General features: G+C 50.8%; 1 protein-coding gene across 3 annotated transcripts in view; it reads left to right on the top strand.

Moving 5' to 3' along the window:
* GASK1A (golgi associated kinase 1A) overlaps window positions 1–11,525 on the top strand; it is a 46,351-nt gene extending 34,826 nt beyond the window's left edge. The window contains exons 3-5 of one of the 3 annotated variants that reach the window (XM_033133128.1): window positions 7,708–7,830; window positions 9,829–9,932; window positions 10,578–11,524. In XM_033133128.1, the coding sequence (XP_032989019.1) occupies window positions 7,708–7,830; window positions 9,829–9,932; window positions 10,578–10,788 (438 nt within the window). In that variant the 3' untranslated portion in view covers window positions 10,789–11,524. Of the gene's footprint in view, window positions 1–7,707; window positions 7,831–9,828; window positions 9,933–10,577 lie in introns of all 3 variants that reach the window. The other 2 variants (XM_033133127.1, XM_033133129.1) reach the window with 2 other exon arrangements.
* Window positions 11,526–12,008: the final 483 nt, after the last annotated feature.

The raw sequence follows: 12,008 nt of genomic DNA, 5'->3' as shown, positions 1-12,008 counted from the left end.
ACACACATTCCTTATACCCCCACAAATCATACCCTGTGCTTTGTAAATCCCAGATAGTGTATTAGTTAGTGATTGCAGAGGTAATGTTGCATAACAAACCTGTCCAAAACTCACTGGCTTAAAACTCCAGCTCTTGTGTCTTTGCTCCAGGGTCTGTGGGTTTTACTGAGCTGTGGGTCTGCTGTTCACTTCTCATTCTGGAGCCCAGGCTGCACCATCTGGGACAGACTCTTCTCATGAGAAATGAAAGAAGCCCAAGAGCTCAACCAAACTGCAGGAGCACATTTGAGGCCTCTGCCGATGCTACTTCTACTAATATTCCTCTGGCCAAAGCAAGTCAATGGCCAAGCCCAATGTCAGAGGTGGGAAGCATACTCTGCCCAGAGTGGAAGGGGGAGAAGAGAAAATATTTGTTGGGCAATAATCAAATCAATCACACACGTCCCAAACAGACACATTGTACGCTTCCTTATACAAGAACCATATATGCCCACAAGTACCACAGCCACACACGCACACGCACACCGTTCACATGAACCATACACCCACATATATTCCATATGGTGCCCAGACACTGCTGCGGGCATCTGGGGCTCAATCCTGCTGAGATCTCTTGGGGATTGTGTAGGACATGTCTCAGAGTTGTCCCACCCAGGGGCCAGAGAAGCTAGGCTATTTACCCACCAACTCCGAACCGTCATTGGTTGAGACAGCTCCTGAGGGCGTGGACTTCCTGTCACTGTAGCGTGGCCCATGTGCCAGCCAGCCAAGCACGTTGCTGCATCCAGAAAGGGGCTAAGGCAGAGAGCCACAGGCACTTGTGCAAAGCCCTGGTATGTACAGGAATCGTGAGCACCAAGCACATATGGGTGAGATACCAACAGCACCTGCTACTTATAATGATGTGAGGTCACAAACAAGTTTCAGCAGGCCAGGGTTTCCAGGTTCCGGTGAACTGGTTTCTTCTGGATGAGACTGGCCCATTTCCTTCCCAAGGAGCCCATTTCAGTCATTGGTGATCCTGTGTGTGTTCCTTATTTTGAGTCCACACCTATGGCTTCGGTTCATGGGTATCTCCTCTGGCCTGGTCTACCTGCGGCATCAGGTGCTTCATCTTAGACAGGAGCCCAGATCTTGACCAATGCCAACCTCTCAGGCTTCCTACCAGAGGCCTGAACCGTAATAGTAGCTACCACTTAGGAAGTGCAATGTCTGATACAGACCACACACGTGAACCCACGTAAGTGCCACGCAGATAAGAGATGAGTGCTGCATCCCTCCGCGTCTCACAGATGGTGCAGCCAAGGATGGACAAACAACCTGCTGGACAAGGGTTGTTTGAAGGGTGACATTGAGCCTCTTTCACATGTTTAAAAGCAGGGTCTAGATTAGGGAGAGGTGTGATAGAATTCTAAATGGTCCCCAAGATCACTCCTGCCCGCCACCCAAGCCCTGCCAGTATTAACCCCTTCCCTTGAGTGTGGACAAGACTTGTGAATATGATGCAATATCACTCCAATGATGAGGTTATTAATCATTTAACTTTGAGTTAATTAAAAGGGAGGTGATCCTGGGTGGGCCTGACCTAATCAAATGAGTCTTTCATGGAAGATGAAGCATCTGAGAGATTTTCCTGCCTCAGGCTGAAAGTAAACAGCCACACTACGAACGGCTTGTGGATAAGGGAGACCTCTGGGAGGACTCAGATTCCCTGGGGACCTAATCCTACAACTTTGAGGAATGGTTTCTGCCAACAACCCGGAGGAGTTGAGGAGAGGACCCCGAGCTATGGGGCCAAATGAGATGTGGGCCTGGCCACCCCCTCGAGTTCAGCCTGGTGAGACCCTGAGCAGAGAAGCCGGCAAGCGTGTGGTGGACTCCTGACCCACAGACACTGGGAGATGATACATGTGTTCTTGTAAGCCACTAAGCTCCTGGTAATCTGTTGTGCAACAATAGAAAACGAATTTAGGAGTCAAGGGAGGGCCCCAGGTGAAACGCTGTAGCAGGGGCTCACTCTCAGGCAGTTACACCCTGCACTGCAGGACCTGGAGAGTGGAAACCTCCCTCAATTGCTTCCACCGCACCCTCGTCCTGTCTCTGTTTAGACTTTGTTTTAACTCTCTCTTTTTTAAACTGTCTGTTCATATCTTTGCCCCATTTTCTGTTGAGTTGTTGGTCTTTTTCTCAATGATTTGAGGGGCTTTTCATCATTTAAACAAATTAGCCTTTTGTTTTCTTTGTATTATAATGTTTTTCTCAGGTTCAATTGTCGTTAAGCTTTGTTTACAGTCTTTTTGCTGTGCAGAAATTTAACAAATTCTTACGTTGTTAAAATCATAAGCTTTTCTTTTGTGACATGTAGGTTAGTGTTAATATATCATGTTTTAAAAGGCCATCCCCAGTTCAGGGTTATTTTAAAAATTCTCCCATGTGTTTTCGTATGTCTTTGATCCATCTGGAAGTTATTCTGGATTAATAGAGAAGATGCAAAACAAGGATTTTTTTTTTTTTTCAAATGGCAACCCAAATGTCCCAACACCATTTGCTGAATAATCAATCTTTTCCCCAGTCTGAAATGTTGCCTTAACCATATGGTCAATTTCCATATGTATGTACGTCTATTTCTGGACTCCTTTCTGTTCCAGAGAAGGGTCTATTTATATGCCGGAATCACACTGTTTTAATTATTGCACTTTATATTTTATGTTAATAACTAGTAGGGCTGGGTTTTCTCCTTGCTCTTTTTTAGAATGTTCCTGATATTCTTGCATACTATTCTCATGTGAAATGTAGAGTCCGCTTATGACTTCCTTCTCCTTCCCAAGTCCTTTTGGGAATTTACTGGAATCAAATTAAATTTGCATGGAGTAAGAGAGAGAATTTACATCCTAAAATGTAGAGTCTTGTAGCCAAGAATAGGATATGTCTCCCCCTTTATTCATGTTCTTCAAAGCATTTTTCTTTCGCCGAATCCTCACTTTCATGTTGGGTTATTCTTCCTGAGTAATTCGTCTTATGTGGCCATTGGAAATGGGATCTTTCTTTCCATTATATGTCCTGGCCGGGAGCTCTTGGTCGGTGCGAAGGCTGTTATTTCTGTGTAGTAGTTTGGTTACTGGCTTCCCGCTAACTTTGTATTGCTTCAACAGTTGCTTGGTTTGTTCTGGGTTTTCCAAGCACACCATTTCATCTGTAGAGAATGCAGTCTCTTCTCATCGCCTTTTCTTTCTTTCTCCTGCCTCCTTACATTGATGGTGCCTCCAGAGCAATGGTAAATATTAATAGCATGATGGACGTGACTTATGTCTATAGACTTGGGACAATTTCTAGTGTCTTGCCATTAAACCTCATGCTGGCTCTTGCCTGAAGATATGATGAAGAACTCTTCATCATTCCTGCTTTATTAAGAGTGTTTGTTGTCAGGAATGGATGTAAAATTTCATCAGAAGCCTTTTGAGTATCCGGGGAGATCACAATATCCCCCTCTCTCATGTGTTCAAGTGGAGACTTTTGTTGGTGTCCTACAGGGGACTCATCCTAGCTTTCTTGGTTGGAACCTACTTTGCTGTGGTGGCTGCTGGTTTTTGTGTTGATGTTTTAAATGTAGAGTGGTCTACAGACGTCTTTTTAGACGAAATCTAGTTCTTCTCAACCCATTTCCTCAAACCCCATCAGCTGGTCTATTCACCTGAATCCTAAGCTGGTGCCTGACTTCTGGCCTCAGGCTCGGGGCAAATGAAGCGTCCAGCTGTTCTTCCCTGGATCTTCTGGAAGGTTGCCCTTTGTGGGATACATGGGGAACACTGCAGGATGAGGCCTCCGAGGAGAGTGAGAGTGGTGCCCAGGAACGTGCTCCTCCCCCACGCTCTGACCTCCCCAAAGCTTCATGAATTCTCCCACAGCCACTCAGTGTGGGGCCAACCCACTGCCCTCCTTGGTGAGAGAAGCTGCCACCTTGTGGTAACCTGACCCCCAGGCAGCGAGCCAGCCCAGCTAAAAGCCACCCTTTTCACCCAGAAGGACCCAGGCCTGTGCCTCCAGGTCGGGGCAGGGACCCTGCATAGGGGTGGAGCCACGATTCGGCCCCAGATCCATTTGAACTCCATCCCAGGGGTCAGAAGCATGGCCCACAGTGCAGGCCAAATTCACTCCTCCACCTAGTTTTGTACAGCCCATGAGCTAAGCATGGTTTTAGTATTTTTAAATGGTTGAAAAGGTCAAAGGAGACTATTTTGTGACATCTAAAAATTATATACAATTCAAATTTCCATGCACATAAATAGTTTTTTGGAACATAGTCATGCATATTATCAGTTTGCATATTATCTATAATATATATTATACGTTGTGCACTGCAGATGCCGTGATGGAGACCTCATTTGAGCTCTAATTGCCTCACCCTTCCTGAGCTTCGGGGAGGCAGAGCAGAGCTGGGTTTGAGCCAGGCAGACCTTGGTTCAAACCCCAACTATACTGCTTTTACTTTTATGACCTTGGGCATGTGTAATGCAGGGTTTCTGTTCCCGCTCTCGGTGGGTGGACACAGAATATGGTGAGGCCAAAAAGGAACAACAATGGAGCCATGGGTAGGGGAGTCATTCCACTATATTCTCAATGGCAGCTGATCGAGACACAAAAGCAAACATACGCCAGTACCCCAACAAGAGGTCTTCCTGCACCCCCATCTCACTGGTGGCCGGGCGAGACACAGGAAGTAGGATCAACACAATCCGCAATCTGCCATGCACTTCTCTGCCAACCAACCAACCCCACTTGCTAGCTGCAATCCGCACTTGCTAGCTTAGCCATGGCAGTTATATCAGTGGCTAATGGCTGACGAGTAACAGCTGATGGCCAACTAGTCATAGTTGATGGCCATCTACTACCCGAGCTTTCCACGTGAGGCCGAGAGGCTGGAAACTGCTCTCCGGGCTCTGTCCCCACAGCATGTCTGGGGTCAGTGTCCCCCTATGTAAAATGGAGGTAATAAAATCTTCCTGGCAAGGCTGCAGTGAGGTCTGCATGGGATAGAGACAGCAGTGACGCTGGGATGGTCATCTTGAGTGATGCTGTCTTCTGATGCCAGCCAGTTCTCCAACAGCCGCTGCGTGTCCAGCAATCCCATTCTGACGCTCTCTCCCTGTAGTAAGTGTCAGATCCCACAAGTTAAAGGGCTCAGTCCCACAAGACTGCCCCCACTTCACGAGCCAGTCGCACATCCTTGGCTAACTGTTCTTCTGACCAACTGGCTATAAACGGGGAGTTCTCAGGACCCCTCCTCAGGTTTGATAATTTGCTAGAACAGCTCACAGAACTTAGGCAAACACTTAGTTTATGTTTATTCGTTTATTATAAAGTTTACAAATGAACAGCCAAATGAAGATGTATACAGGGTGAGGTCTGGAAGGGTCCAAGCCCGTGGGGTTGGGGTGCACCACCCTCCTGGCATGTGGATATGTTCACCAAGCTGGAAGGTCTCCAAATCTCATGGCTCAGGAGTTTTTATAACCCAATCTCCCGCTCCCCTCCCCTTCCTGGAGGTTGGAGCCAAAAGTTCCCACCCTCTATTCCCTTGTCTTTCTGGGGACTAGCCGGCTTCCTGAAGCTATCTGGGGGCTCCCCTGAGTCGCCTCATTAGCATAAACTCAGGTGTGGTCAAAGGGGCTCATTATGAATAACAAAAGACGCTGCTATCACTTGGGAAATGCCAAGGGTTTAGGAGCTCTGTGCCCGGAAGGTGGACCTAGGCCAGATGTATTTCTTACTGTAGAACATCGAGACACTGTCATGGCTTTAGTGGATGAAAACAACTGCATATTTACCGTGGGGAAGCCCTGGCTGTTCTGCATCATCATTGGGAGGGGCTGTCCTACGATCCTGCCAGAGCCAGGAGTCACAGGACACTCCTGAGTCCTGAGGACTGAGAGAGGGAGCGGGGGCTCCCTTTCCGTGAGTGCCATCTGGTTTCCTGCATGCTGCCTCCCTCTCCCCGACTTTTGCTCCCCTCCACCCTGACTCTGTCTCCTTTAGCTTGGTCTAGACATTTGCCCCAACTAGAGTATGTTACCTGGAGCTGGTTTCTAGGTTCCCAGGCTGGCACCTTCCTCGCCAGTGGTGTTCCCAGGCTTCCCAGTGTAGACTAGCCATTCTGCAAAGGCAGGACCTGAGTCTCCTTCCTGGGTGTTCCCCCACAGGACTCTTTCAGGAACCAAATACACTTTGCATCGTGAGAGTTAGGCAGCCGATTCACCATCCTAATTGGTAGAGCCAGGGTCCCCAGACCTCCCTTTATTGTGACTCAGTCACCAACTGCGGATTTAAGGAGCTGACACAAACCCTTGGTCCCACAAATGTGAAGCCCTCCTAGGATTTGGATTACTCCTGGTTCCCTCACCAGGCGTACTGCCGGGATTTGCCCCACAGCGAGCCTGAACTCGGAGCCTGAACTCGAAGCATGGCCCCATGACCTCCAAGCACTTCCCCAGGGCACCAACTTCACTGGGGGAATGGGAGGCTCACGGAGGGCACCTCTCATGCCCTCAGCCTCTTGCTGCTCCCTGCTTCACTTCTCTCTTCCTCTCTCCTCCTCCTTCTGCAGCAACAAATGGATTTTTCCTCTTGTCCCATGCAAAGCAAGTCCTCCCACACCCAGACCTCTTGAGATCTCACCTTCTGCCGTAAGCACTCATCAAGGTATCGTATCAAACCAAGTTTCCTTCCTAAGAGGAAAAAGGGTGCATCTTCTCCACCTCGCCCTTCCTGGAAGTGACGGTGACACCTGCTGTCCCCAGTCCTCACATCTGTCTCTCCTCCACTTCCCAACCTTTTCCAAACCACCTTCCCCCTTTAACTCCTACGCCTTTCCTATCTTTCTCCCCAAAGTAAGAACCTCCTTCACCCATCCCCACCCCCAGCGGACTCCGCCAGCTCTGCTTTTAGGTTTCTCCTTTCTCGACCTCTATGTCCATTATGAGCGCAGCAGATAACATCCCCTGTAGTCAGGGCTGAGGTGGATTCACATTTCTACTTAATTCCTGACCTGCAGCCTGTAACTCCTTCCTTCTGAAGAAAGCTACTGAAAGCAGGTGAGTGGGAAGTGTTCTTATGAGAATCCTCTGATCGGCTCTAAAACGTCATGTACACACATTATCTATATGTGTGTATGTAGGGGACTCGAGGCACAGCTCCTCAGACTGGACCCCACACCGCGCTTGAGAATTCCTACTTCAGGCATCCAGTGTGAAATGAGCCCCTACGAGGAGTGCCCTCCTCCTTCCCCACTTGGATTCTTTCCTGCTGTGGGTGGAAGGACTGTCCACTCAGGAGCTGTCTCGATGCTCATTAAAGGACTTTTGTCTCCGAAGAAGGGAGATGTAGCATTTGCTGCTTAAAGAAAAAGTGGAGTCACGTGTGGGTCTCCTCCGGTAGACGAATGGCCAGAGTCCGGAGGACCAGCGACCTCAGGCCAGAGTGCAGGAGCAGCACTGTGGATGAAGCCGTGGGTCTTGGCCTGAGGTGGGAGCAGACAGCTCTGGTGGGCAGGGTCAGCCGGCCAGAGGAGCCGGGCACCAGCCCATTTAGGAGCTGGAGGCCAGCAGCAGGGCCACTGAGCAGGGCCCTGTGTGTGGCCAGGGCCAAGTGCCCTGATGCTGGGCCTGGAGGCAGGCCCGTGCCCCCCGCCCTCAGAGGACGGTGTCCCCACAGGTCCATGACCGCCTGGATCGCTACTGCTGTGGCTTCGAGCCGGGGCCCTCGGAGCCCTGTGTGCAAGAGGGGCTCCGGGAGAAATGCGGGAACCCCAGCGAGCTGCGGTTGGTCCACATCCTGGTACGTCCCCTCGTCACCCGGACTCCGGTCCTCCTGTCTCCTTCTGAAGATGCTCTTCGTGAGTTTCAGAGCTCATGTCAGACTGGGGGTCCCCAGTCCTGTTCTTTTCAGCAGCAGAACCCATTGTTTGAATAATGTAAAACTGACAAATTGGAGCTCTGAGAATGTGGTTGAGCTGGGCGTGGGGTGGGGATGGAGCCGTTTTCACCCACTCCACGGTCCCCGAGGGTCGCCAGGGTGCCCCCTAGGGCTTCTGGACACTGAGTGTGAGAACTGTGTGTCTCGTCGGACGTCCTCCTTCTGCCAGTCATTGAGGAAGTCATGACTTGGAGCCAGGAAGGGCACTGCCTCCATATGGCTGGTGGCAGTGACAGGGTCCTTTTCTAGGACCTGGATGGTGCACAGGCTGGTGTGATCAGGGAAACACTGTGCTGCCTCCCATTAAAACCAGAGCCCAGGGTGGGAAGTGATGTGCTCAGGCCACCAGAGAGGGGATGGGGTGGCAGGAGGACATTCCTACACGAGGAGCAAGGTGCCGCCCTGGGAGGCTTTCTCGAGCTTCTCACCCAGTGAGGCCGGGTGCACTGGGGGGTCATTGTCAGCCTGGAGCCTTCAGGCAGCTCACAGCGGCCTGGAGGCCAGGGCTCCTGCGGGAGTTGCTGGGTGGTGGGAACTCTCCGTCCCTGCCCTGCAGGGCCGTCTGTCCTCTTCCCTGGAATAAGGTGAGCCTTTTCTATCTACCATTTACCCCGGGTGGGCAGCTATTCCACAGACCCCTGAGGACTGCAGATTTCCGAGGGAGGAGTCATCAGGCTTCGAGAAATAGATGATCCCTGATGAGGCAGAGAGAGGGAAAGCTGGGGTCCTAGAGACCAAAGTTCATAATTTAAGCCTAGGTGTGGGGACAGAGTCCCAGAGAGCAATTTCCAGGCTCTCGGCCTCACGTGGAAAAGCGCTGGCTCGGGTAGTAGATGGCCACCGGCTGTGACTAGTTGGCCATCAGCTGTAACCAGTGAGCCATTGGTCACTGACATAACTGCCGTGGCTGAGCTAGCAGGGGCGGATTGCAGTGAGCAAGGGGTTGTCGGTTGCTTGGCAGAGAAGTGGACTGCGGATTGCAGGCAGCAAGCACGGTTAGCAAGCGGATTGTGGATTGCGGATCCTGTGGCTCCTGCCTCCTGTGTCTCCAACCCAGCCGCCAGCGAGACTATAGTGGTGTGACTCCGCTATCCATGGCTCTGTGGGTGTTCCTTTTTGGCCTCACCATATCCCGTGTTCTTGTGCGGGGAGCGGAACCAGAGTCCCCACATGACACAAGGTCACTAGAGAGAATTATGGGAAATGACTGTGGACTCTTGGAGAATGCACAGGAACGGGGTGTGTGCATGGGGGTGGGAGGAGGAGGCCGGCAGAGATGGCCTCTCGGCCCCAACCACACCATCATTCGAAGGTGCTAAAGAGTTTCCTGCTGCTGATTTTAATTTTGAAGAGGTTGAGGAGGTGCTAAACTCTTCTCCCGTGGGGATGGAGCGCGGTCGGTGCTCCCAGAGGATGACGGGTATCGTGTGTTCTCGGTGATGCTCAGGGAACACCCAGGTGCACGGGGGCCCAGGTGGCACGGGGTGGGGGTGAGCGTGTGTGTGACACATCCTGCAGCCATAGCCCTGCTGCGTTTACCTCTGTCTCTGCCGATTTCCACCCACGCTCCTCACCCCTTCTGCCACCAGTGCAGTGGGACCGTGTGCAAATTACTTAACTTCTTTGTGCCTCTGTTTCTGTAAGATGGGGCTCACTAGATGGTGCCTGGAAACACTGAGCATAGTGCCAGCATACAGTAAGCTGGCTGCTCAGCCCCTGGGGACCATCGGGGCGAGTAGCAGGGGGGACGGTGAGATGGACCGCTCAGGTCCTCCCAAGCCCCTTCATCCTGCCAGCGTTCATGGGCGCCCACTCGGCTGCACCCTTCCCCACCTCTGTCTGTCCGTCTTCTTCCCTGAGGTCCGGAGCAGTGATCCCTCTCACCTGGTCTACATCGATAACGCCGGCAACCTTCAGCGCCCTGAGGACAAGCTGAACTTTCGGCTGCTGGAGGGCATAGATGGGTGAGGGTCAGAGGGGTTGGGTGGAGGTTCGGGGACTGAGGCTCGACGGTTCTGCTGTAGACCGTGGGGCCTCAACCCGGGGCTGCTGAGAAGTCTGTGGTGTGCCAGACAAAAGCTGTTGGATCTGAGCCTCAGGAGGGGGTGGGGGCCCCGGGAAAGCTGAATGGAGATACAGTCAGCAGGCCCTTCAACTCCTGGATGGAGTGTCCCCACTCCAAGTATCCAGAGGGCCACCTGGACCCACAGAACACTAGGTGCCCTGGTCTGGCTGGGGGAGTGAGCCTGGAAACCTGCCTTCCCTGCTTACCCTCGGCAGGCAGCTCAGCCTTCCTAGGGCTCTGTCTGGCATTTGCCCAGCAGAGCAGCCGGCATTTCACCAGGGAGAGCAGACTTGACTTGCCGAGCTTCTCTGTGGGATGGGACCCATCCGAAGGTTTTATCCCCCGCCTGCTTTCACAGCTGAGCAGGTGGGAGGGCCCCTGATAACCAGTCAGCGGAAGTGGCCCAGGGGACTTTGCCGGCTGACTTTGCCAGGGTTCCCCAGATGTGCAAGTTCTGGCCATCGGGCTTTGTCCTTCACAGGAACTCTCTGAGATCACTTTTGCTTTTCCTTTCTGTTTTGGCGCTCGGGGAACCCTGGTCCAGGTTTCCTGAATCTGTCGTGAAGGTTCTCGCATCAGGGTGTCTACACAATATGCTGCTCAAGTCGCTGCAGATGGACCTGGTGTTCTGGGAAAGCCAAGGCGGGCGACAGGGGCTGAAGCAGGTCCTCCAGACCCTGGAGCGGCGAGGACAGATCCTGCTGGGATACATCCGGGATCACAACATGACACTCTTCAGGGATGAGGACACGTGAGCCCCCGCCAATGCCCCGGCAGGGCTCTCGCCTCGCTGCTGGGGTGCTCACAGCACGAGTGGGTGAGCACCCATTCTGATCACCGCACTTTCTTGAGTTTACCCATCTTGAAGACAAATGGGAAAAGCCAGAAACCAGAGAGCACCATGGATGTCACAGGATGTCACCTGCTTGGGATGGTGGAGGTGGTTGTGGGTGTTGGGTTTTCAATCTCGCCACATTCCTTTCTGCCTTCTTAGCTCTGGCTATTTACTCCCTTGCACCAATAAATACATTCAAGAACGTTCTATGAACTGTTCAATATATTGTAAAATTGTGTACTCCACATGCATATGCAGAGTGGGACAACTGTGTGTGTGTCTTTTCTGTGTGTGTTTTTTTTCTGTGTGTGTGCGTGTGTGTGTGGGTTTTCTCTGTGTGTGTGTGTGTGTATAGACGTGTGTATGTGTAGGTGGCATGTGTTCATGCCCTCACACATACATAAGATGAGCCTAACAAGGTCTTCGTAGAATTGTACTTGTGGCTTAGAACTGCTCTGGCTGAAAGTGGACTCAGTCTAAGAAATGAAACACTAAGCATTTTGTCTTTATAGGCTTTAGAGGTTCAATTCTTAGTAAGTTATGTTTTTGGTTTAAGAATTATAAAAGTAATACATGCTCACCAAAAACGAAGTCATAAACAATAGAAACACATAAGGTAAAACATGAAAATTTCAGAAACTCCCTAGAGATGTGTGTGTATTTTATTTGTACTCATGCTACACGCAAATTAAACTATAATAAAAGCAGGATCATCTATGTTTGTCAGCTCACTTTTTTTACTTTAGTGTATTTTCTGTATTCGGTATCAGCCATCTGGGTTAACCCAATTCTCATGGACGACTACATAGAATTCCAAGGCAGGGATATGTCAGATTTTGTTTAGCTATTCCTATTGGGATAAATACTGGTAGCTCCAACTTTTCACTGGTTATAAACAATCTGCCATGAACATCTTTGCATGGTGTGCAATGTGCAATTATTTCTGCTAGCTATATTCACAGAAATGGATTTCTGTGTCAAAGGGTATGTATAGGCATTTAGTATTTTGAGAGAAACCTCCAAATTGCCCCCAAAAATGGTGGTACCAATTTACACCCGGAGAAAGAGGGCGGGTACTGACTTTCCCCACCACCTCACCAACACTTGGCTATTCTCAAACTTTTTATTCAACTGATAGGG

Source organism: Rhinolophus ferrumequinum, chromosome 17 (genome assembly GCF_004115265.2).
Source record: "Rhinolophus ferrumequinum isolate MPI-CBG mRhiFer1 chromosome 17, mRhiFer1_v1.p, whole genome shotgun sequence".
NCBI lineage: Eukaryota > Metazoa > Chordata > Mammalia > Chiroptera > Rhinolophidae > Rhinolophus > Rhinolophus ferrumequinum.
The sequence above is the reverse complement of the archived record's forward strand: the minus strand, read 5'-3'. Positions and strand labels throughout refer to the sequence as shown.